The sequence below is a fragment of the Colias eurytheme genome, chromosome 10, assembly GCF_061535395.1.
Source record: "Colias eurytheme isolate Ceu_HAF_F1 chromosome 10, ilColEury1 Martin Lab GWU primary, whole genome shotgun sequence".
NCBI lineage: Eukaryota > Metazoa > Arthropoda > Insecta > Lepidoptera > Pieridae > Colias > Colias eurytheme.
Window position 1 is genome coordinate 10,156,308 of NC_142989.1, and position 26,589 is coordinate 10,182,896.

Genomic DNA, 26,589 nt, shown 5'->3' on the forward strand with positions numbered 1-26,589 from the left:
AATTAGATTAATCATTACACTTTATAAGGCACTATTTATTTGGATTACATTCCTTCATAATAACACTGTACATATAAGTAATGTACAAAGTATATATACAATAAGTATTCATTTTCAAGAACCAACTAGAAACATACACTTTCTTTTATCTTTGACTAACAATTATTCGATTTCAGAACACGCAATCGATTTTCAACATTGGAGCCAAATACCGACCTGTCATCATGTAATCTATGACAGATTCTGTCAAAGTGACGTTTCTCCCATTATTTTTGAATCAAACATAAAAATATTATATTATAACAAAAAATACAGACTAACTATTTAACTTACATTTCTATTCGACATTTCTTATACTTATTTATAAAAATAACAATGCGACGTTTCTTTGGCGCCATAACCACACATTCATTCTTATAGGTATTTATTTATTTTACCAAGCACCGTCAGTCTTTACACAAATTTTAGTTCACAGATACCAAAATTAGAACTAATACAATTTTGTCTTTTATTGTAATTTATTAAAAAACATTAAGTAAATGAAATTGATATAATATGTAAAATTGGTAATTTCATATTGCCAATTAATAAGTGTATGGATCTATAATATCTGACGAAACTGTTTAAATTTAATTTAATTCTATGTACTTTCTGGAAACAAGGATTTATAAATTAATAACATATAATAGGAAATAAAATAGAGTTATCAGAAATCAGAACAAATTTTATGGCATATGGCACAGAAAGAAAACAATATATAAAAGGAAGAGGATAGAAACAGTCCGCAGCTATGAATATGCGAAAATATTTTTTTTTGTATGAACTTTAATAAAAAAATGCAACAAAAATGCTATTGATTCGTCCATTTATAATAATTAAAAACTATAATATGTTATAGCTACAAGTCATTTATACATTTCCTTATAATATTAGCTGCTTCCCTTTCACCCATGTCGTCTAGTAGGAGAGCTAATGATTTGGACGTGACGTCATCATTCAATTCCTAGAAAAAATGATCAATAATTTTCGTTAAATAAGATGACATCAGAATAGATATGTAGATAATGTTCTTATAAATATATTTTATTCGTACGCATATCACTTCAAGATTTAAAAAATGCTTGAGTTTAATGTTTGCAAAAAAAATCGCCACCTATTACATCCCAAAAGGTAAGTAATATAAAAAAAAATATCATTTTTTATATTCTTTAAAAATCCTAAAATATAAACTTGAACTATGAATTGGTGCTAAATAATGAAATTTTGAATAATTTTTTTTCTTTCAACTATTCTGTGTGTATATACAATTATTTAGTTGGCATTTACCGCAACATTATGTTCTATGTAAATTTGTGTATGATCATTCAAAATTGACAGCTGTAATGTGCACTTTTTTCAAGAAATAAACTTATATACCTTAATATGCTTCAACAGCGTGGCAGTAGGGCTAGCAGTACTCCCGTACCAAGATACCAAAGAATCGCGTTGTAATCGCTTCGCTAGCTCACGCCACGCTCCGCTTGTATCTAGTATCGAAGAGACTTCTTGTATGTAGTGGGATAATTCCGATAGTTCTGAGCTTTCCTGAAAATTATAAAAAGCTATAATATAATACTGAACGTCCCGGTTCCGTCATTTTTTTCATATTTTTAGCAACGGAGACAAATGCAACAAACACCAAAATATATAATTTGTACTCTTGAACTTGTTCTTAATTTCAAAAAATATAGCATATTACAGGATGTTTGAAAATTAAATCTGTAATAGGGTGAATAGCGGGATTCTTGGGAACGAAGAGACAAACAGAAATTATTTTACACAAAATCCTAGTCCAATATTTATATATTTATTTTGAGCCTTATTTCCCATACTAAGAGGTTATTTTTGCAGACAAGATTTAAGTAATTTTATTATTTAAAAAAAATCATGTTGGGCGACTAATCATAGCCCATGCGACGCCACAGTTTATATAATATTAAATTACCTTAACATTATAAAAACTAATATAATTTTAACTTACTTCTTCATCAGGCGATTCAAAGTCGTCCTCTGGCTCGGATTTAATATCCAGATCATCGAAATGTATATTGGAGTACATTTTGAGCAGTTCCAATAATTCTGGCTTATCCAACGCAAGCTTCCACGGTGGACGCGTGTGCGGTTCGTGTTTTTCTGGATCCGCCTGTTTTTTTTGGATTTTTTTTTATTAATAATAATGCATATGAAATAATAGAATACAAGCGCTTTTTGACATCTGTCTAATAGTTGCCGAGAATAGCGCATTCAAACAAACAAAAACATAGACAAATAATAAACGAACTAGCAAATTCGTCTTTAAATTCTCGTTTTTATTATAACACACTTAAGTAGGTATATTATTTCCAAAGATATAAAATGTTATTAATTATTAATTGGAAATTAATTAATTAATTGGAATTAGAAAGAAAAGAAGAAAGAAAGAAACATTTATTTATCAAGGACAGCACAACACACACACACATAAAACATAAAGAACCGTAAGAGATAAATAAGAAAGCACCACGACAAGAAAATAGCAACAATAACACTAAAATTAATAACATAAAAAAAAGCACGTAGAGAAAATAAAATTGACAATCGGTATTTTTATTAAGGTGTGTCATACGATCCTGACAAAAAGGAGACAGCTCAGCATATGCTGCAACGTTCTGGAACATTGCCAGCGCTGTTTTTCAGTGCCCCCCTTTATAATCATGAAGGCTTCGAGTTGGGAATTATTAATTATTAATTGGAATTGTAATACAATGTTAAGTAAGTTTATTAACTTTTATACTAACTTTATTATTATTACAATAATTGAAATGTTATTGTTTTTTTTTTGTAGGATAAAAATAGTTATATCCGGACTAGTAGCCAAAAATAATTTTAAAATAATCAATAAATGCTCACTTTTTTCTCCAACAATAATTTGGCGATTTCCAAAGTATTCGGTCGAAGCGGCTCCTCACAAACTATTTGCAGTGCTGTGTACCCTCTGCCGTCAACTTCGTCTACTTCACTCTGAAATAAAAAATAACAAAAATATGTTACCTTATGTATTTATTTATTCATAATTATTTAAGATTATGCTTTTGTGTGTGCAATCCTTCATATTTTTCATGTTTTTTCAAACAACTGTTATTTTTGTTATGTACTTGAATACTTACTAAATCTATACTGAATATTATAAAGCTGAAGAGTTTGTTTGTTTGAACTCGCTTATCTCAGGAACTACTGGTCCGATTTTAAAAATTTTTTCGATGTTAGATAGCCCATTTATCGAAGAAGATTATATATAGGCTTTATGTCATCACGCTAAGACCAACAGGAGCGAAGCCACGCGGGTGAAACCGCGAAGTGCAGCTAGTTGTTAATAATATCAAAAAAGTCCCAAATTCCATTCACTCCACGAAATAATTATTTTATTTCCCTAAAAAAGTAAAAACTGCCCCATGTCCCACCAGTCCACCTATACCACACCGCCCAGCAACGAGCGACCTACACCCAGCCAACCGTACCGCACTAATACACTTATCTATAAAAAAAATTGGTTGTCTGTAAAGTCGGTTTACTGACGATAGTTGAACGTGACAACGTCCGATTGTGCTTCTTTGTCGCTCGTTCCGCGCTCTCGCTCGCACTTCAAGCCTTACATGGAACGCCTCAGAGCGAGGTAACGCCGCATGAGTCATGTTTTTGACGTGACAACGTCTTATAATTCGATAGCGCCGGCTACACGCATGAAAAAACATGACTCATGCGGCGTTACCTCGCTCTGAGGCTTATATAAGGCTTGAAGTGCAAGCGAGAGCGCGGAACGAGCGACAAAGAAGCACAATCGGACGTTGTCACGTTCAACTATCGTCAGTAAACTGACTTTACAGACAACCAATTTTTTTTTCGTGCGTGCAGCCGGCTCTATCGAATTATAAGACGTTGTCACGTCAAAATGCCCCCGCTGTCCCCCAAGCCCCAAGCCCCATGCCCCACGCCCCATGCCCCACCTGTCCCGCGCGCTCGAGCAGCGCCCGCAGCACGCGCACGCAGTCGTCCCGCGCGGCGAGGTGCAGCGGCGCTCGGCCCTCGCTGTCCCGCAGCCCCATGCCCCATGCCCCATGCCCCACCTGTCCCGCGCGCTCGAGCAGCGCCCGCAGCACGCGCACGCAGTCGTCCCGCGCGGCGAGGTGCAGCGGCGCTCGGCCCTCGCTGTCCCGCAGCCCCATGCCCCATGCCCCATGCCCCACCTGTCCCGCGCGCTCGAGCAGCGCCCGCAGCACGCGCACGCAGTCGTCCCGCGCGGCGAGGTGCAGCGGCGCTCGGCCCTCGCTGTCCCGCAGCCCCATGCCCCATGCCCCATGCCCCACCTGTCCCGCGCGCTCGAGCAGCGCCCGCAGCACGCGCACGCAGTCGTCCCGCGCGGCGAGGTGCAGCGGCGCTCGGCCCTCGCTGTCCCGCAGCCGCTGTGCCCCAAACCCCAGTAGCAAGCGGGCACTAGACTCGCTGCCGTATATAGCGCTCAAGTGCAGAGCCGTTTGTTTCTCTGTTAAAAACAGAAATAAAAAAAAAAATATTAAAAAAAAGCCATTTAAATATCAAAAACCCAATACAATAAAGAGAGATGCAAACACATTTGACAGTTCAACAAAATTCAACAACGTAGGTTACGTTGTAACGACGTCAAAAAAATAATATATGTATTTCATTTTGTTGGAACTGCACATTTGCTAAACTTTTTTAATTACGATTACATATTAGTAATAGTGACCGATACGAGTAATTTTAAGATTTGATTAAACTACATAATAAACCATTCTAAACATAATAAACAATTTCTGATTTTTAAGAACTGACGTCGTTCCAATGTTGTGTAATTTGAGATGTTGCCCTATTAATACTATATTATGTATTTTCTTAGTAACCCGTTCTGCTACACTTAAAAAACACACAAAATAAATAAAAAATAAAAATAACTTACTATAATTAGTAGCATCAATATCACAGGGGACATCATTTTCCTTGATAGCCTTCAACAGCGGCTCGAGGCAAGTCCCGCAAATAACCGCGTAGTGTATCACGTTGTTACCGTCTTCGTCTATCAGCATGGGGTTGCAACCTGTGAATGAATAATTTGAATAATGTGAATAATTATTTTTGTTATAAAGTTGAGATGTACATCTTATCTTAATCTTATCTTAATACTATTATAAAGGCGAAAGTTTGTAGGGATGTATGGATGTTTGTTACTCTTTCACGTAAAAACTTCTGAATCGATTACAATGAAATTTAGCACACACAGTAACTTGGAGTAACACATAGGATAGGTTTTATCCCGGAAATCCCACGGGAACAGGAACTATGCGGGTTTTCCTTTGAAAACGCGGGCGAAGCCGCGGGCGGAAATCTAGTACTTAATAAATTGCGATTCAAAAGGGTCATTTATAAAACTTGCTTATTTGAAAGGAACCCTAAGTGTCGTGAATCCGACTCGCACTAAACTGATTTTTTATTATGATAAGTTTACAAAAAATATACGATTATTTATGTCAAAAATGTTATATAACTAAATACATTATCAGCTAATGAAGAAACCGCCTCTAAGTCTTGCAATAAGTAAATTCAACATAAAAACCATTTTGTAAATACGGGCTTTCGAATTTTCACCATTTTGTAAATCTTTGATCGATTTTCATCAACATCTTATCGTTTAGCGTCTGATTAATAAACGCTACAAGACTTCACTATCACTATCACTACATAGTATAAAACAAAGCGCTTTCTCTGTCCTTATGTCCCATTCTATGCTTAAATCTTCAAAACTACGCAACGGATTTTGATGCGGTTTTTTTAAATAGATTAAGTGATTGAAGAGAAAGGTTTTAGTATACAATTTATTAGGTTTTAGACAAAGCGGGCGAAGCCGCGGGCGGTAAGCTAGTGAAAAAATAAAATTAATAAATATCACAAAAAAGTAACCTAATATTTTTGAAGTGAAAACTTCTTTAGCGGCGTTGAGCACTTTTTCTGTAATGGGTATAAAATCTTAAACTCGCGTCAGGACACGTGACCAGATCGAAAAAGCGTAAGACGGATACCATTCCAAAATATCAAACATGCTCAACGTTAATAATCAAGTTTTCACTTCTGCCGGCACTCCCGGAGTGCAACCCGTCTTTTTTTGTCTGTTTCTCTTACCTTTAGCGACCAAAAACGGTATCAAGCTGGCCTGATCGTTGATAACCGCCAAGTGGAGGATGCTCCTCATCTGATGGTTCTGCAGGTTCAGTAGACCGATCAGCCCTGAGTTGTGCACCAACTTCACTATGAACTGCAGACTCGGCTGGTTGCTGCATAGCGTCATGTGGAGGAATCTGTCAAAAATTATTCACAATGAAACTTATTTATTGCACTAAGGGCCGATTTTTCAATGCTTGGATAAAACTTATCCGTCCAATAAAGTATTACACGATAATATTAAAATGTCACGTCAATGTGTCAAATACGGGCACTTAGAATACGTTTTTAAAATGGTAGTTTTATACATTATTCGAATAAGTTTTATCGAAGCATTGAAAAATCGGCCCTAAACCACAGAGAAATAATTTTTTTTTAAATAAAGTCATAAAGAAGTTTCACTTCTTACGTGTGTACACTAGTACACGCACACATTTTTTATTATGATGAAAATGTTAAATCTGACTACAAAACTAAGTAGCCTATGTCACTACCACAATTTTGATGATTCTAACGACACCTCATAAGTCAAAATTGGCCCAGCAGTTTGGGCTGTAGGACGTATGAAATAAATATACATACATACGCTCAAAATACATAAGCCCCTTCTTTTCAGTCGGGTAATAAAATAATCTTAATAGTTTAATTTTTAATAACAACTAGATATACACGACCAAAAACATCCTGACTAAAAGTCCACCGTAGAGATCAGAGCATTGCAAGTCCAACTAAAAATCAAGGGAACAAGGTTGAATTTATGTTGTGTATATTTACGAGTTAGGAGAGAAAGAAAACATTTGAAAATAACTGCGTTTCATCAAAAGGTAGCACATTCTTGGGCTATGCGAAATCCGAAGAGAGGGGGAGGATACCATAACCCTAGAGTCCGGCCATTTAAAGCTAGTTTATATTTGTCCATACTAATATTATAAATATAAATGCGAAAGTAACTCTGCCTGTCTGTCTGTTACTCAATCACGTCTTAACTACTGAACCAATTTGCATGAAATTTGGTATAGAGATATTTTGATACCCGAGAAAGTACATAGGCTACTTTTTACCCCGGGACATAGGTTTTATCCCGGAAATCCCACGGGAACGGGAACTATGCGGGTTTTTCTTTGACTGTGCGGGCGAAGCCGTGGAAGCGGGTGGAAAGCTAGTATTTGTATAAATAAAGTAAATAACTTACGTATCACCATTAGACAGTCGCATATCAAACAGTCGATTCAACTTTTCGGTCAATTGTTTGTTATTACACAAAGCTTTATTCCTTATTAATTCACACAACTCCTTCACCAACTGAAAATGAATATTTCTTTATTAACTGACAAGAAATCCATATATTATATTTATTAATGAGTGTACCAATAAATTTAAGACAATCAGCATTTAATAAATACTTTTCAACTATTCAATCTACCTTTCTATAGTTACATATAAATGTAACATATAATATGTAAAATTACCTTAATGTGCTGCCATAAATTATGTTTAAGGGGGGGGAGAGGGTTGAATGAAAACACACATCTCACCGGGGGGGAGGGGGGTGATCAGAAAATTAAAAAAAAACACCACTTAATTTATGGACATCCCCTTATAATCCTACTACTATTATAAAGGCGAAAGTTTGTAAGTATGGATGTATGGATGTTTGTTACTCTTTCACGTAAAAACTACTGAACCGATTACAATGAAATTTAGCACACATATAGAGGGTAACTTGGATTAACACATAGGATAGGTTTTATCCCGGAAATCCCACGGGAACGGGAACTATGCGGGTTATCCTTTGAAAACGCGGGCGAAGCCGCGGGCGGAAATCTAGTATAAAATAAAAAAGACGTGTGTCACTCGGGGACTGCCACGGTAAAGCTATTGCATGCTATGCCTTCAAGCCACACCTCCGCGCCCGTCGGAGTGGGGAGCGTGAGGTTTTTCGTTACGGAATTTCTGGATTCGGTCCCAACGCTCAAGGCCCGCGAATCCTAGAAGCTATGCAATAGCTTAATAAAAAATTATACTTCACCTTTTTCACCTCCGTACCATCTTCAGCGGTATACACGGCGGAGTATTCGCTCTTTATTCTTATATTCTCGTGTGGTTTAGCCTCCGGTACCTCTTTTTTTATTTCAAATTTACACTCTATTGGTCCTTGCGGCTGTAAAGTGTACATATTTATATACATATAGGGTCAACCGGGGCAAATGCAACTAAAAAATAACAAGTTTCAAGTTTGATCGGTTGCAGTTATCTCCTTTTATATTTGGTCATTTATTTGACCCATTTATTGTTTTTTGTATTTATTCAAGATTATTTTAAACCGATCAAGCAATACAGTAGTCTTATAAATAACTGGTAGTGAGAATATTTCCTAAAATTGGTAGAAAAAGTTACATTAACCCCTAGTCGGGGGTAAATGCAACTAACTGCCATAGCTCTTCTTCTATTTCATATAAAACAACGAATATACATAGAATATATTTATGAGATTTCATAGGATTTTGAACTGTATTACCGCGTAGCAAGGACTAGTTTTCAGAAAAAAACTTATTTTTCTGATTGTGGGGCAAATGCAACTATTTGTTAGAGAATTAGTGTGGGGAATGCAAAAAACTTATTCATCGATATTTTTTTATTATTCTGCGTGTGATTTGTATCGTACTATTGTGTATTAGATACGTATATATTATTATTAGTCTGTGGTATTAGGGAACTATTGCTACAATAACGTTGCGATCGTAGATGGCGCCGCATTATTTAGAGGAAAAACTCATGTACTTTGATTTACAGAACAAATAATAATCAGAACAAATAATATTCTTTGTGTTAAATATTGTTAAAAACGTAAACCAAACAAAATACGTTTATTAGTTAATCAACCGTTTACTAAAAATTACTTGAACAATCACAGAACTATCCTACCTATCGTTTTTAGTTATATTCTTTAAATTTGAATTTTACTTATGAACCCGTCTCTGGGTATAATATCGAAGAAATAATCGATGGTTCTTCTTTAATTAATCATAAAGAAAGTATATTTTGACCACCAAGAAGGACATAATAAATTAAAAATATCGACACTGTCACATCACTAGTGTTTTTAGTTTCATACAAAAATATAAGGGGCTATTGTAACTAACCTCACAGTTGCAATAACCTCACAGTTAAATTTTCATGAGGCAAATGTAACTGCATCAATAACACAAAATAGAGTCAACTAACGCATTAAAAATATAAATGAAATATGCTTAACGGCTTGTGATAATCGTGTCCAATCAAAAACACCTGCAAAAAATCACTCCTAAACAATTTTTTTGTCTGTAAAACTCGACACCTGTTTTTACGCACACCAACTTCAAAATAGCGGTTTGACACAATGGCCTATCAATCAAATAGTTTTCATCGTAGTTGCACCATCTATTACTTGTAAGATTTATTAGTCGTTGAGTTATTGAATCATAGGTGGCGATTTATTACAACAACTCTAATAAATTAGTTATGATAACTAGTTGCCATAGCCCCATAGTTGCATTTGCCCCGGTTGACCCTATATTAATTCATATTTTTTTATTATTTTTAATTTATTCAATATTTTTAATGATAAAACATTATTTGGAGAGCAGAGTTACATGAATAATCTAATTATAAATTAAATACAGATTAATTTCAGGTTTCTTACCTCAACGACACCGGAATCCTCGACCAAGAGCGAATTCTTCAAAAATGACATTGGATGCTAAAACAAAAAGGTTTTTTTTAACTTACTGTAGATTTCATAGAAATAATTAATTGTTTAAACAGTAGAATAATTTGACACATTTCTTAATACAATTATAATATCTTGATCTTTTCATTATAAAACACAAGGAAAAATAAATATCAGGTAACTTACATCAGATTTGAGATTTTCGTTGAACGATTGGAAATATTCTGCAACAAAAAGAACGCATTTTAAGTTTAAAGTAAATAAATAAGAATTAAATTAATAATGAAAAAGGATCATCAAAATGGGTTCAATAGTTTTGAAACGATTTACGAGATTTATTCCTCACTTATAAGTAAAAGGGACTTATAAGTAAAATAATAAAATATTATTATTCTCACAAACAGCTTGAGTTAATAAATAATAATACATAATTATCATGACGATAGGCACGTTTAGATTGCATATTGGCTTGTGTATGCGCGCGTGTTTATACGGCCAACATGGCCCATGATCAATAGGCCAGTGGCAATGCGGCCCGTACCACTACGAGCCTTAGTTTCTTTACTTTCTTTAGCGAAACGATCGTTCGTGCCGTTTATCTAAGTAACATTTTGACCCGGCTGATGTTTCCGTGTCACTTTGACCCTTGCAAATTGACAGGATTTAGGTGTATGGGACACCTAAATCATGTCCCGCTCACATGTTCCATGACATTTTAACCAGACCAGTGTGTGTCGCTATGCCCCATGGCCCATGGCCCATGCTACATCTGCCAACAAACTGTTTTACAGCTTGGCAGAGTATTATGATATTATGTATATGTGTCTTTGGTTCTGAAATGAAAAATAAAATAAATAAATAAAATAAATAATGCCCCCAACTCACCGCTCAGATCCGTCTCATAGCAGAACCGTCGCCTCTCATCGCTCGGTATACTCGTATTAGGCTCCAATAATCTCTCCATTTCTGACGACGTGAACTGCAGTACTGGTGGCGCGGGCACGTGGGGTTGGCCCAACATTGGGCTGGTGTATACTTGCGTATTGGTGGATTGGCCCATGTTTAGTAGTAACGCATCCGCCATAGGATCGGAGCTTGGCGGTGTTGGTGGTGTCTGTGGATTTTAACGAACTTTTATTAGCTTCATCTGTATAATTTGTATGTAAACGGTTTTAGAATCTACTAGATTTCCGCCCGCGGCTTCGCCCGCGTTTTCAAAGGAAAACCCGCATAGTTCCTGTTCCCGTGGGATTTCCGGGATAAAACCTATCCTATGTGTTAATCCAAGTTACCCTCTATATGTGTGCTAAATTTCATTGTAATCGGTTCAGTAGTTTTTACGTGAAAGAGTAACAAACATCCATACATCCATACATCCATACTTACAAACTTTCGCCTTTATAATAGTATTAAGATTTTGATCCATTTTAAACAGACAGATTTAATTCAAACTTGAACACGTTTCAAGGATCGGTGACAATACAATAATTTCATGAACATAAGCGGGTTTTTGAGTTTTTAAAACTGTATTATTATTTAATGCATCCAATTTCATTATATATTGTACCTTGGTTTCCAAAAAATATTTTCATTCACATATAAAATATAGTGAAAATATTACTTACATAATTTGGTATACGTGGTATATCACTGACATCCATATTTTCAACTTTATTCGGGATGGGCTGTAAAAAAATACCAATAAGTTTATAAAAAAAACGTACATAATTTAGTAAAGAAATGTTACCAATAAAAAAAAATTGTCATAAAATACATCCCAAATATTATTTTTCCTACTTACATTAAAAAAGTCCAATGTAACGGGTAGATCACTGTAACTCTTCACAGATCCACCTGCAAAATAAAAACAATTAAACCATTTTTTTATTGAATAACGTCTCCTACAAACAAAATCAAGTACCTATTTATGAGTCAAGAAAAAAAACTACTAACATAATTTATGAAATTATTGCTAATGTTAAAGATAACTTAAAATCTTGATCATAGTCCGGGATACATCGCCCATTTTTGCAAGTGATTACTATCAAGCTAATTTTTCGTGAGTAGCTTTATTTTGATGAGATGCCCAATAATTTCATGTACGAAACTCTCGATTGTGGTAGCTTACAGAGGTAACAAGGATAAAAATTTTTGATTTGACGGTTCTCAAATATTTATTACGCAATTTGTAGGACAATATGTCTGTTGAATTATATAAGTATTAAATAAGTGAAAATAAAAAAATCAGCTGGTTAGTAATCATTTATGGTGACTTCGTTATCGATACACATTGGAAAGGGGGACTCTTTGATCAAACCATAGATTTTGTAGGACAAATATTTTTTCGAATAATTTAGATAATTATCTTGAGATTGAACAAAAAAAAAAAACATTCAGTTAGTAATTAATATTTGAGAACCATCAAATCAAAATATTATATCCTTGTTTCCTCTGGTAGCTACCACAATCGAGAGTTTTGTACATGAAATTATTGGGCATCTCATCAAAATAAAGCTACTCACGAAAAATTAGCTTGATAGTAATCACTTGCAAAAATGGGCGATGTATCCCGGACTATCAAGGAATATAATAAAAAAAGAATTATCGAAATCGGTCCACCCGTTCACGCGTGATGCCGTGACAACGCGAAACGGGTTTCATTTTTATATACAATAGATAAAAATTTGCTGTGTTACCACAAAAAACTTGAGACAGGGTTTAACTTCGCGCGGGTTCTCTTTAATCTGGTTTTGTCGTATTTCACATAGACAAATACTAAAGTGACAGATCCCTGGTTTAAAGTTAGACTGTGTTGAAGTTGTTTTGAGGTATGACCATTGAATTTTATGCGAATTTTTTTTTTTTCAACAATTTTGGTAACTCTTTTTCAAAGGCGCAAAATACATTTTTACTCCAAGAAATCACTTCTTTATCGGGGTTGGAAAAAAATGTAGTGTAACATTTTTTCGTTACGCGTGACATTTTTCCGTTACGCGCCATCTTTTTCCTATCCCTACCACGCGTGATTCAACGTATTTCTGTAAAGTTGCATGTATAGTAAATTATTTTTTGAAATAATAAGGTCTTAAAGAGGTTTCACTTCTTACGTGTGTACACTAGTACATGTACACATTTTTTTTTTCTATACTTTGTATAATCACCTGAATTGCTATTAATAGACGAGTAAGAATTATCAGCTTTCCGCTTCTTATTCTGTCTGTTCACAAACTCCGCTTTATATGTGTACTCCCTGGGCTCGCTGGTCTTCCCGTCGGAAGGTCGCACGAGCTCGAAGTAGACCTTCACGTTCGACGTTATCTTCTTATCTACGTATGGAGGTGTTCTGGAAACATTGTATTTATCTAAATTCTTACTCATTTAATGTTCACGCTCATTGTTTATCTGATAGATGTGATTGTTAATGCTTGGCCTGGTGACCCGTAACACAAGTATTTTATACTTATCGCGGGCACCAGTCTCTCACAAATGTTAGTGTTATGATATATAGATTAACAATGTATTTGTTGATTGTACATTTGTGATGAGAAAAAAAAATTTAATTTAATTTAAATTTAATCTAAAAAACTTGCAAATTTATGTAGCATTTGAATGCTATAAAATATAATTAAAAAAATGAATTTTACTTATATTTTTGAAGTGAGACTTCTTTAGGCGTGTTGAGAGTAAATTTTCAAGATCGCGTTATGGCAATACAGTCACGTCATAGAGTAAGGCTATGATTTTGGTATCTTTGAAACTTGCCAAAGAAGTTTCACTTCTGACACGTGAACTCGGCACACACGCTCTTTTTTAAATAGGCAGAGTGATATGAATAGGCAGATTTTTTTAGTTAATTTATTCGGTTTTAGACAAAGCGGTCGAGGCCGAAGGCGGAAAGCTAGTTATATGCTAAAAATATTATTTTGCTTAATTACCTGAAAACTATAGCATACTGATGGTGTACGTCACTTTGCACGAAGCTAGCGTTCGCCGTCCAAGTGCGTTCGCCATTTTCGCCCAATTCAAAGAATCGAACCATTATATTCTCTGAAAATATTATTGTTATTGTGTTTATGGAAATATAAGCTGCGCTAAATTAGAATTTAAGTACTAAATTAGACACGCAACAATGTCTATAAGTTTACAAACTATTTTACTCACATTCAAGACATAATAATAATATGAACTAACCATGTTATTGATTACAAAAAAAGATACTATTTTCAATTATAAATCTTCCACCTAGATTTAAGAATGTTCTCGTCAAATAGTATACAAATACTGCGAAAGGTTACAAGGTACAATGTTATTTAAAAATTTTTACTTTAAAAAATCTCTAGATAACATTTTTTTTATCCAACTAAATAAAAAGCGTTTTGGGCTGTTTTTGATAATGTTTACAGTAAGTCTCGTGATAAAAGTATTTTTGTCAAATGAAGTGCAACTTTATTTTTTATCAAATCGAAATTAAAAAGGCGTGAAAAAGTAACCTATGGTAAAATTTTCATTAGTGTTTGTTGTTATTATAATAATTGATCTTTTTATTAAAGTACTTACTCTTATTAACTTTTTCGACCAGGATAAAAACGTCCTCCCCTCCATTTGCGCTCCCGTAGCAACTACTGCTACGGCATATTTTTAAATCATTGGTGGCTGCGCTTTCTGAAAAAAAAATGCATTTATTATATACATAATATATCGTGGTTTTTACCCCCGACGAAAAAATAGGGGTCTGTGTGCATGTCTGTGGCATCGTAGCTCCTAAACGGGTGAACCGATTTTGATTATTTTTTTTTGTTAAGTAGAAAGGTGACTCAATCGAGAGTGCTATGTTTAACCTTAGCTATGTTTTATGAAAATCTGTGCAGCAGGTCATCAGCTGTTTTCCGAGATGATGACATAGTCGCGGATATTTTTAATTTTGCATTAATTTAAAAGCGCTTTAAAAGCATATACTTTGAAAGGGAAAGCTTTTAAAGTGGATAAACAAAAAGTCTCACTGATCGGCATGAAATTTTGCATAGCGATGGATTATTACAAAAATAAAATGAAAACAAAAAGATACATAATTAGTAATTACATATAACAAAATGTATTCAAAGTAAAAAAAAATGTGTGTGTGTACTAGTGTACACACGTAAGAAGTGAAACTTCTTTATGACCTTATTATTCAAAAAATAATTTACTATATGCAACTTTACAGAAATACGTCGAATCACGCGTGGTAGGGATAAGAAAAAGATGGCGCGTAACGGAAAAATGTCACGCGTAACGAAAAAAATATTACACTAAATCTTTTTCCAACCCCGATAAAGAAGTTTCACTTCAAAAATACTTTTGAAACCCAAAAGTCGCATATCATGTGCATGATAAAATTATATTAAACTAGTGGTCCGCCCCGGCTTCGCCCGTGGTACATATTTCGCAATAAAAGGTAGCCTATTAGACCGGGAGATACTGACACAAAATTTCGAGTCATTTGTAACAGGATGGCGGTTCTACAGGGTTCTTAGTACGCAATGACAAAAAGAAAAATGATGGTGTGAACGCTGGTACCGGCGGCTTAGTCGCGTGGGCGTTAGTCGAACTCGTCGGAAAATAGCGAAAGTCAAACGATTTGTAACAGTATGGCACTTATTTTTCCTGTAAGTTTGAGGATCAACGAATATAAATACAAAATTTCAAAGATCTAGGTGTTGGAAATCTTCACTTATATAAATTAATAATAAATTTATTTTTCAAGTATGACAGCACTTTTTCCCCCTACTAGAAGTATGGCAAATATAATAATGGTCACATTTTATCAAATACTCTCCAAAAAGCCAAATGCAATACTGGTACAAAAAGATAGGCGAAATAAAAAATTTTTGCAGATTTTCGGTGGTATGGCGACCATTTGGAATCGTCCGAAAAGTATGGCATGGCGATTTTCGTAAATGGCTGCACGACGATGGTTACCTGTGCAAAAGTTAGCATGACACAAATGGTTGAATAATTGTTTTTTTTAAATCAACACATTCGCGTCGGTATGGCGGGCTGTAAGTCATACCGGAAAAGTATGGCATGACACTACCGCCTACTTCTTTTTTATGGGCTATCGGTAAATTCTAAAATTTTTGTGTTACAAATCGTTTGACTTTCGCTATTTTTCCGACGAGTTCGACTAACGCCCACGCGACTAACCCACCAGTACCAGCGTTCACACCATCATTTTTCTTTTTGTCATTGCGTACTAAGACCCCTGTAGAACCGCCATCCTGTTACAAATGACTCGAAATTTTGTGTCAGTATCTCCCGGTCTATATGTCCTTTCTCGGGTATCAAAATATCTCCACACCAAATTTCATGCAAATTGGTTCAGTAGTTTAGGCGTGATTGAGTAACAGACAGACAGACAGAGTTACTTTCGCATTTATAATATTATAGTATGGATAACATTATCGACGCCGCAATTCGCAGATATTTTTATTTATAATTATTAAACACAGTGGTCATTGAGACACACAGGACTTCCTGTGTGTGTGCTGTGATAACAGTAATACAATTGACAAACTATCTTCACTGTAGCTAAGCTAATGTGCATTTAGATAAACCCTATGTAATGCAAAATAGACTTTAAAATCATAGCATTTGAATTCATTATTAAATGAGCTTAACGTAACAACTTCATAATTAGTCGTAAAAAATTGTTGTCACGATATGTTTATAAAAGGCGGTTTGTAAAACTATACCGTACACGGACTGCAGCGGTTGGTCGTTGACTGCTCGAGCAGTCCGTGTACGGCAGTGAATGGATGTCTATAGTTCACCGCGCAGTCGCGGTTTCAAGCCGTCAGTCTCAACTGCTTGAAGCGGTCCGTGTACGGCCGCCCTAAATATTGTTTAATTGTTTAAATAGAAAACATTCTTTTGTAGCCATAGTGAACCTCGAAAACTACAAGCTCACATATTATACGCACATGTATAATTATGTAATCGATATGGTAATAAAGATTTTTCTCGACTTATCTATACTAATATTATAAAGCTAAAGAGTTTGTTTGAACTTTGAACGCGCTAATATCAGGAACGACTGGTCCGATTTGAAGAATTCTTTCGGTGTTAGATAGCCAATTTATCGAGGGAGGCTATAGGTTATATCATCACGCTAAGACCAACAGGAGCTGAGCAATGCGGGTGATACCGCGGAGCACAGCTAGTGAAAGATACAAGACCTTCGCATTTGCTGTCCTTATTACAAAAAAAAATATTATTGTTCTAGAACAGTTCCATTATTTTCTTATAAGAATTATTACATGGTCGTAACGTACGGATCGATAAACTTTACTAGTACTACGAGGCAATGCTTTTACAAAATTAAGGAATGTTAATTATGGGTCATAGTGGTCGAGTATCTTTTATTCAAGAAGTTGGATATTTCGGGTATTTTTATTTTCTTTATTTATTCACTAGCTTTCCGCCTGCGGCTTCGCCCGCGTTTTCAAAAAAAAACCCGCATAGTTCCCGTTCCCGTGGGATTTCCGGGATAAAACCTAGCCTATGTCACTCAGAAATGATGTAGCTTTCCAACAGTGAAAGAATTTTTCAAATCTGCCAAGTAGTTTCGGAGCCTATTCAATTCATACAAACAAACAAACAAACAAAAAATCAAACCTTTCCTCTTTATAATATTTGTATAGATGTATAGATTATTATTTATTATCACATGTAACTACATATAATTATCACGGTTAGATGTATTCGACGCATTAAAAAACTATAAAAAAATAGACATTTCCATTAAAAACTATAAAGAATAAAACAATACTTACTAATATTATGAATAGGTTCAGAAAACACGGGGCCACATATCAATTTGCCGGTTTGTACATCATGCGCTGTAAACTTCAACCGTACTATATTCAGATTGATACTCTTCGACTCGTTCTCGCATTTTAGACGTAGCTAGAAAAAATAAATAAATACAAATATACATACGACACCTGCAGAGGAACATTGGGAGTTGGGACACGTCCGGAGCGTGTGGCGTCTGGTTATAGACTGATGTTTTAGCAGCCAATGTAGGGCTTTCAAAAACGGTTCTTTAAAATTGAATTTGCGGATAAGATAAATCTTCTCAGACTAATTTACGGATATTGTTGATTCAGTTACTTTTTTGAAGTTGATTGATAGATATTTTCAAATACATATTACCATTAAAACGAACAATAATGAACAAATATTAGAGATAACTTAAAGAAAGAATAAGCACGTTTTCACAAACTTAGAAACTGTTCAATACATACTAATAATAATCTATACTTATATTATAAAATGGTATGATTTGGTTGAAACTAGTTTAAGTACGTATACGGTATACCATAAGCACACCCCGGACACTCCATACAAAATGATCGTTTTGACAGTCACACTGTAGAGACTGCAAATGTGTGTGTTAAAGCTTTATGGTTGGCACATTTGTGACTAGCGTAAAAAAAAATTCGCGTTTTTCTGATGAAAAACATCCGTAAACAGCACAATATCTAACCATTTTCTACGAAAAACGATAATCACAAATCCAAAATAATAAAATTACTTTAAGTCAATTTGATTAATGTTGTCAATCTTCGTTGCGTATCGTCCTTGCAGAAAAATATGGCCCATTTTATGTCTGATCGCGCGGGGGTGAGGTAAGTTTAATTTTGGCGGGAGGCGGAGAGTGTCCGTTCTGTAGCGTTTAGCTACTATTATGTATTCTGTGCCATAAGACTGAAAATGGACTAATTTTCGGTCTGGTTTCAATTTCATAAGCGCAGTAAGAGATTTGTTTACAAATGAAACATTAAACAAAGTGGCTGCTACTATAGTTCCCAGTATTACATAAGTTAATTATAATAAACATACATTTACATTTAAATCGTTGTGTGCACTGCCCCCCTAGTCAAGTGGCTTTCTGTTAGCGTAGCGTTCAATAGAATAGACTACGAATGTATGAGATTGACGTAAGCTGTTGATACGTTTATCTAAAGCTTACGTCAATCTCATACATTCGTAGTCTATTCTATTGAACGCTACGCTAACAGAAAACCACTTGACTAGGGGGGCAGGCGATTATTCCGTAACTATTACAGAAATAAAAAAAACTTTAAACTGTCGTCAGTTCTTTAAATTTTACCCGTTTTATTATTGTCATTTTAATCATTAGGTAAAGTACTTTCGTTATCAGTTTAAAGTTTTTTGATATCTGTAATATGTATGTAGTTACGAAATAATCGCATGTGGCCTGTGCACACATAGCTTTGCGCCCGCGGATTCATATGAATTTCACGTTATCGTGTGACAGTCATACACTTTTACAATCTCTACTCGTTATGTTTACTTCACAAAAGGGCTTAATTATTTCAAAGTTTTAGTTTATCATTGTACCAAACTTTATCGCAATTGATACAATCATTTAGGCTTGAAAGCGTAACATACAGACAGTTTACCATCGCTTTCATTATTTTGTGACGAGATAATACCTACTTTGTAAAATATCATGCTTATTTTTTTCCATGACTTTGTCCGTAGTAGGTTACAGTTTCATATCATCTCCGATGTTTTTTTTAAAACAGAAAATAGTTATCGAATGAAATCGTAATAAATAGACATCGGATTATATGCACTAAAAACGACTACTGTTCCTAAAATATGCACAATACAAAATCAGAACACCTTTTAATTTTTATACATTTTACTCAAAAATTGTACGATTGTACATCGAAATTCTCTTAGAATTAGTTTTTGTGGCAATATTTTCCAAATTTTCGAGCGCTTTGTGACGTTTGTCACGAAGAACGCGACCTGTCCACATCAATTGATGTCATTGGACAATATTTAAAATTTGGCGCCATTTCTGGAGTAACCTGTTCAGACAGGGCACGACCTGTCCCGTTGATGTTGTCATTAATGTTCTTCAGGTCTTGAAGACTTGGGTTTTCGTGCAAAATATCGTCCAACTTTGTGCGAACCTTTTTTGCTATTGAATTAGGAAGGGAGTTGGCGAGTTCAATCATTGTTTCCAGTATTTCTATTGATTTAAATAGAGGAAGGTTTTTGACGTGACAACGTCTTATAATTCGATAGAGCCGGCTGCACGCACGAAAAAACATGACTCATGCGGCGTTACCTCGCTCTGAGGCGTTCCATGTAAGGCTTGAAGTGCAAGCGAGAGCGCGGAACGAGCGACAAAGAAGCACAATCGGACGTTGTCACGTTCAATCAACTTAACAGACAACCAATTTTTTGTTTCCAATTTTTCTATGCGTCAGCCACTGCGCTCGGGCTTACACGTCATTGTCACACATGCCTCCCGCTCCCGCTACTTAATACACGATTGGGCAAAAATGCTAAAATATGCACTAGCGCCGCAATTTGAGAGTTTGCATATTTGCACATGCAAATGCATATAATCCGATGACTAGTAATAATTTTTTTTTTATTACGAAATGGTTTATTACGATTTCATTCAAACAAAAATAAATCTTTACTCCTTATATTAGTCTAGATATGCGAATAATAGTTTTAAAAAATACTTTTACTTGAATTAGATATTTTTGGTTTTAATTTATAAAGAATAGATTGGCCGTGAAAGGATCCGAGTCCCGCTTCGTGATCAAGTTTTTTCTATTCTTTATAAATTTATGCTTTTACTTAGTACTTTAACTTTTTCGAAGTCGGATTAAAACTTTTAGGCCCTGCGCAGACGACAGACTATCCGTGACGCACTTTTTAGTCTGTGAAAATAGAACCTATGAAATTATATGCAGTAACGCACACGACGCGCAAAAAGTCCGGCACACAAAAAATCCGTGTAATTCGGGCAGATCGCACCGCGCCGCGGCGCGCCGCTCCGCACAAAAAGTGTGTGAAAAGAATTGAACGTTTGCTTCAACGCGCGCTAACGCAGACGGCGCACACTTTAGTCGGCAATCTGCATTTGCTAGGGGTGGACGTAACGCACGCGATCTATTATCATGGCTTTCCGAAAGTATAGGATGTACCCAAAATTCTCTATTTCTTTTTCTTTTTCTGTACTTCATGTACAAAATAATACTTCGCGATCTCTGCACGATTTCCATAGCGTCTACGTCCCTACAGCTCTGCCGACAAAATGATCGAAGATGTGCGTCGTGTGCGTTGAGTCTGTGAAAAATCCGCGACCGACTTTTTGCGCGCCATGCAGACTTTTTGTGCGCCGCAGACTCGATCGCACAAAAAGTGTGCCGTCTGCGCAGGGCCTTAGGGTAATATTAAATTAACATACCTTATGGTCATTGAAATCGGAATTCTTCTGCTGTGTATATTTGCTGTATAGAAGTAGGGCGATTTCTTTCTTCGCTGTATGTATAATACCCATGCCCGTGAACCTATAAGAAATAAAACATTATTAAAGACTTAGATTATGAGAAGCAAAAAAAAAGTATTTATAGGCAACTGATGTATCATGTAATTATGTATTTTTTAACATTTAATATTGTGTTTGATAAAAAGTAGCTCATTAAACAGTTATTAACAAAAAAAAAATGACATGTCTAAATTGAGTCACTATCTATGATAATAAACTAATAAGTATTTCTCTGTTGTCTATACTAATATTATAAAGAGGAAAGGTTTGTATGTATGTATGTATGTATGGTTTTCACGCATAAACTACTGGACCGATTTTGATGAAATTTGGCACAGATAATCTTTAGACCCTGAGAAAGAACATAGGCTACCTTTTATTGCGAGATATATACCACGGGCGAAGCCGGGGCGGTCCGCTAGTTATATTATATATTGATATTCTACAAGATTATAAGTATAATTAAGCACAAGCATTTAGTAAATAACTGTTCTTTTAAGAAACAGACATCTTAATGTCGTTTGTTATTAGCTGCTCCGCGCCTTTTCACCCGCGTGGCTCCGCTCCTGTTGATCTTATCGTGATGATATATAGCCAATAGCCTTCCTCGGTGAATGGGCTATCTAACACCGAAAGAATTTTTCAAATCGGACCAGTAGTTCCTGAGATTTGCGCGTTCAAACAAACAAACAAACTCTTAAGCTTTATAATATTAGTGTTAATCTATATTAACACTAATCAAAAAAATTTAATCTATATTAAAAAAAACAAAGTTCTAAATATGAAAACATGATCTATCTGCTCTTATATAAAAATTAGAATATTATATTAATTACATTGTACTGGATAAACTTAAAACCAATACCTATTTTAATTCTTAAAGTACACTAAATATAAAACAGTGTTTAAAAGTATGCTAATTGTATGACACCAAACAAGTGTCGAATGTCATAATATACTGCATACATTGCAAGATGAACATGCTTCAAAATGATACAAAGTAACCTTGAAAAAGTTCGTTACACTGACTAAATAGTCTTTCTTAGGGGTAAAATTTTTAACAGAATAATTATGTAAATTCTTGGTCTAAATAAATAAACAATAAACTTTATTTCCAAAATATAAGATGCATAGAAATTGAAAACCCTTGCTCCCACACTAGGATTTCCTGTGTCGTGGGAACAAGTATCTTCCAGTGGTACATTTTATTCCTTGCTTAGAATGTCACATTAAAAATCTTCTATACAAAACAATTTTTTTTATTACATAAATGGTAAAACTATGAAGATTAAGGTGCTTCTAGAAAAAAGTCTAATTGAATAAATGAATATTTGTTTATACACTGCAGAGAGAAGGTCATAAGCATGCAGACCAAAACCACTATGTTGACGAGGGGTTTTTAATTTTAAATCTATCAATAAGATGTTTGATAAGCAACTATGTTACAACTTACAGTTTATCCAATGTTTAATATTTAATATTATACATAGTTACATACAACTAAGAGCTTATCTTATTTCTGCCCCACTCTACATTATTGCATTCTATGTTGTGTAACATTTTTCCAAAATAAACTTTCAACCTATTAAATAGAGTTCAAATCACATTAACATCTCATAATATAGTTTGAGGATGCTTTTCCACAAATAATGTGTGAGGATGTGTAGCGAGGAATGTAATTGTAAATAACCAATCATATTGCTTCATTAAGTTTGAATTTCGATAATATTGGTTACTAGGTTTCCACCCACGGCTTCGCCCGCGCAGTCAAAGAAAAACCCGCATAGTTCCCGTTCCCGTGGGATTTCCGGGATTGCGTCATTTTCCCGGGATAAAAAGTAGCCTATGTCCTTTCTCGGGTATCAAAATATCTCCATACCAAATTTCATGAAAATTGGTTCAGTAGTTTATACGTGATTGAGTAACAGACAGACAGAGTTACTTTCGCATTTATAATATTAGTATGGATTTACAAACACATACCTCGCTACACATAACATCCCCGCACATTCTTGATGGAAAAGCACCCTCATAGGATTCAAATGCTTTATAAATACAAATTATTTAAGAATTGATTTAAATCGATCACGAGGACTTTTAATTTGGATTCGAACCCGCGTCATCTCGCCCCAGAAGGCAGAAGGCGCGGGTTCGAATCCCGCCTCGTAATCGAATTTTTTCTAATCTTTAAAATTCTATACCTATATTATGAAGCTTAAGAGATTGTTTGTTTGTTTGAACGCGCTAATCTCGGGAACTACTGGTCCGATTTGAAAGATTCTTTCGGTGTTAGATAGCTCATTTATCCAGGAAGGCTATAAGGCTATAATATCATCTCGCTAAGACCAACAGAGCACTGCGGGTAGAACCGCGGAGCACAGCTAGTTTATACATAAATATTGTTCAGTCACTTACGCCACTTTATAACTGCCCCGCTGCGGTACAACACTAGTAATGTCTCTGTCTTGGTCGTCTTCAGTCAACTTGTGCGGATGTTCGTTGGGACTGTCGTGCCGAGCTAAACTGCACCTTATCAACGCACTGCCATTGTAGTTGCATAGCTGAAAGGGAAGTTATTGTTTAAAAAAAAATTCTATTTATTTTTATCTACTACTAGCTGTGCCGCGCGGTTTCACCCGCATTACTCCGCTCCTGTTGGTCTTAGCATGACGATATATAGCCTACATTACTCGTGGATAATGTAACTTTCGAATGGTGAAAGAATTTTTAAAATCGGTCCAGTAGTTTATGAGCCTATTCATTACAATCAAACAAACAAACAAAGTTTTCCTCTTTATAATATTAGTGTAGATATAAAAATAAGTCGGGTTTTCCTTCCTGACGCTATAACTCCAGAACGCACAAACCGATTTCCACGGTTTTGCATTCGTTGGAAAGGTCTCGGGCTCCGTGAGGTTTATAGCAAAGAAAAGGTGTCTCTGGTGGCGAAACGGAGTTCGCCAGGTTTGCTAGTGATATATATATCTCTAATCTATTTGCGTAAACCCGAAAGTTAGTACGAATATGTGGATACATAAATATAGGTAAGTAAATATGCAATATCAGATGACCAGACCTGTATGAAATTCGGTACAAAGATAGATTATAGTATGGATTTGCACACTATGTATCTATGTATATCCTTAAAATAGTCAAACTCTAAATTTTATTTATTAGAAAACAGATCTCATGAAAAATTGCACCTTTGTTTGTTTAGGAGACCCAATTAGCCTGTAGTAATTAAATTGACTTCTATTCATTCTATATTAACAGTCTATCTTACTTATTCCCCTATCAACAGGCATCATACATATAATTAATCGTGAGGGATTCTAAAGCCTGCACAGTTTTGAACTAACACAGTCTTTACTTTCTCCAATGACCTATATTATTTGTATCATTTTTAACGTTTCAATTTTCAATAATGTTATGTACCTCTACAGTTGGATGTGTCCTGTTCTTGCCTGGCGTGGAATGCTTTCCGAGTAGGCAGCCATGTGTTCCCAACATTTCACTCTTATATCTGAACCGGAAATAATCTGTTGGCTGCTCTATTATTCGTAAGTATGGCTGGTTCCCTGAAACATTATCTTGGTTTTAGTACAAAATTTTTATCAATTTAAATAGGTGTTGTTGATGTACATATGTAAATTAGTACATATGTAAATTAGACGTACTTTATTTTATATTAATAAATAGTTATAATGTTTCAAAAGATTCAGTACGAGGAAAATAAATTATTTTTATTATTTTCATAGGAGGCAGAGTTGGTCAGGCATCCACCCCGGCTTGGCATGAAAGGATGCGGGTTCAAATCCCACCTCTTTTACTTCCTCTTTAACTTTAATACATGTGTCTAATTCTAACATTTTTATTCCTGTTATGTTTACTTAGATATGACACTCCCATTTTCAAGTTAAATGTGAGAGGTTACGCATATATAAAATATAAAGCAGTTGTAAAATTTATGACGTTCATGAATATAACAATCTCCTTGTATTTCATATTTTGATGAACGTTAAACTTACTATGAATGGTTAAAAACTACTGTGTTACATTGAAGGATCAGTTCTCAAGTAAGAAAAAAATAATCAAAAGGAATTAAATTGTAACAAGTGCATGTAAATCGCATGTTTAATGCAAAAATCAAAAATCAATATCTTAATCATTTTCTTGCGTTAAAAGTCTTTGTGAACTATCCTCGAAGCAGGAGTCGATCAGGAAATAATAAAATGCACAAACTTCCTCAAACTTTTTATTCAAACAAAAACTTACCCTGTACGCCATCGTCACACGTCAAATCAGTTAATCCATTTGTTAAAGGGTCAAGAGGCGAGCTATAAGAATACGGTGAATAAGGCTCTTGAGAAAACGGCGAGCCTGAGTTTGATATCTCACTAGTGTCGGGTTCACTTGACGACATTGTAACAACACTTTTTACACTAAACACACATTCGACAGTTTGCACATATAATACACTATCAAGTTACAATGTTAAATTTTAAATACTGACACAAGTAACAATAATTGAAAATTAAGAAAATATTTCTAATAAAGACTCGCAAACAAACACTTCTGACTTCCGAACCGCTGACTTTGTTTTGACAAAATAATTGACAGTGTGAACGGAGAGTGCAATCCCGCGTGTTGCCGTATTATTTTAGATTTTTCCTTTCGTCATTTATGCTTAAATTTTAAACTTACGTAGTTCCACCGAGACAATTAATTGTATGTATTAGTATTTATGTTGTCATAGGTGTGCAGAACCCTACTAAGATAGCATAACTTAATTAACTGGCCATTAAAAATATCTTTTACTTTTAAGAAAATATATTAATATATGGTTTTGTATCGTGGATTTAGATGTAACTATTTAATATCTAAAAAAGAAAACATGAATGAACACCGTACTTTTAAATGTGAAACATTTTAGTTTCCACTAATTATGAAACGCGGAAAATAATCACCAATATGTTTACTTCTTATATTGTAAGAAAAATTTTACTACTCAATTTGGGAAAAAAATTATTCGTTGATATCACTAATTCCGCGAATTGCGCGATATGCACGGGAAAGAACCTACAATCGTGAGTCACAAAAATCCCCTGTGGCTCGTTCGCATACGTGTAATCTTTATATAAAATTTAATTAGCTAAGCGCGAGTCGCTCTCACGTACAGACGTACTGCGGGTTGTGGTCATATTATTAATTAGTTTAAAACTTAGATTTAAATGAACATAATTTTAGTTATAAGTAGGTATTAAGC

The 26,589-nt window shown here is 35.0% G+C and overlaps 1 protein-coding gene across 1 annotated transcript; it reads right to left on the bottom strand.

Moving 5' to 3' along the window:
• Positions 1 to 621: 621 nt before the first annotated feature.
• On the bottom strand, positions 622 to 25,953 carry Rel (nuclear factor NF-kappa-B family member relish). Its single transcript, XM_090106181.1, has 22 exons — positions 25,599 to 25,953; positions 24,759 to 24,901; positions 23,739 to 23,884; positions 21,243 to 21,345; positions 17,770 to 17,902; positions 14,516 to 14,620; positions 13,894 to 14,005; positions 13,120 to 13,301; positions 11,760 to 11,812; positions 11,584 to 11,643; positions 10,844 to 11,072; positions 10,145 to 10,182; positions 9,932 to 9,988; positions 8,279 to 8,410; positions 7,442 to 7,551; positions 6,211 to 6,386; positions 4,994 to 5,131; positions 4,383 to 4,558; positions 2,929 to 3,039; positions 2,021 to 2,182; positions 1,417 to 1,584; positions 622 to 1,003 (listed from the first exon to the last, which is right to left on the bottom strand). The coding sequence occupies exons 1-22, from the start codon at positions 25,744 to 25,746 to the stop codon at positions 899 to 901; spliced, it is 2,787 nt and encodes a 928-aa protein (XP_089962307.1). The 5' UTR covers positions 25,747 to 25,953; the 3' UTR covers positions 622 to 898.
• Between the last annotated feature and the right edge of the window lie 636 nt (positions 25,954 to 26,589).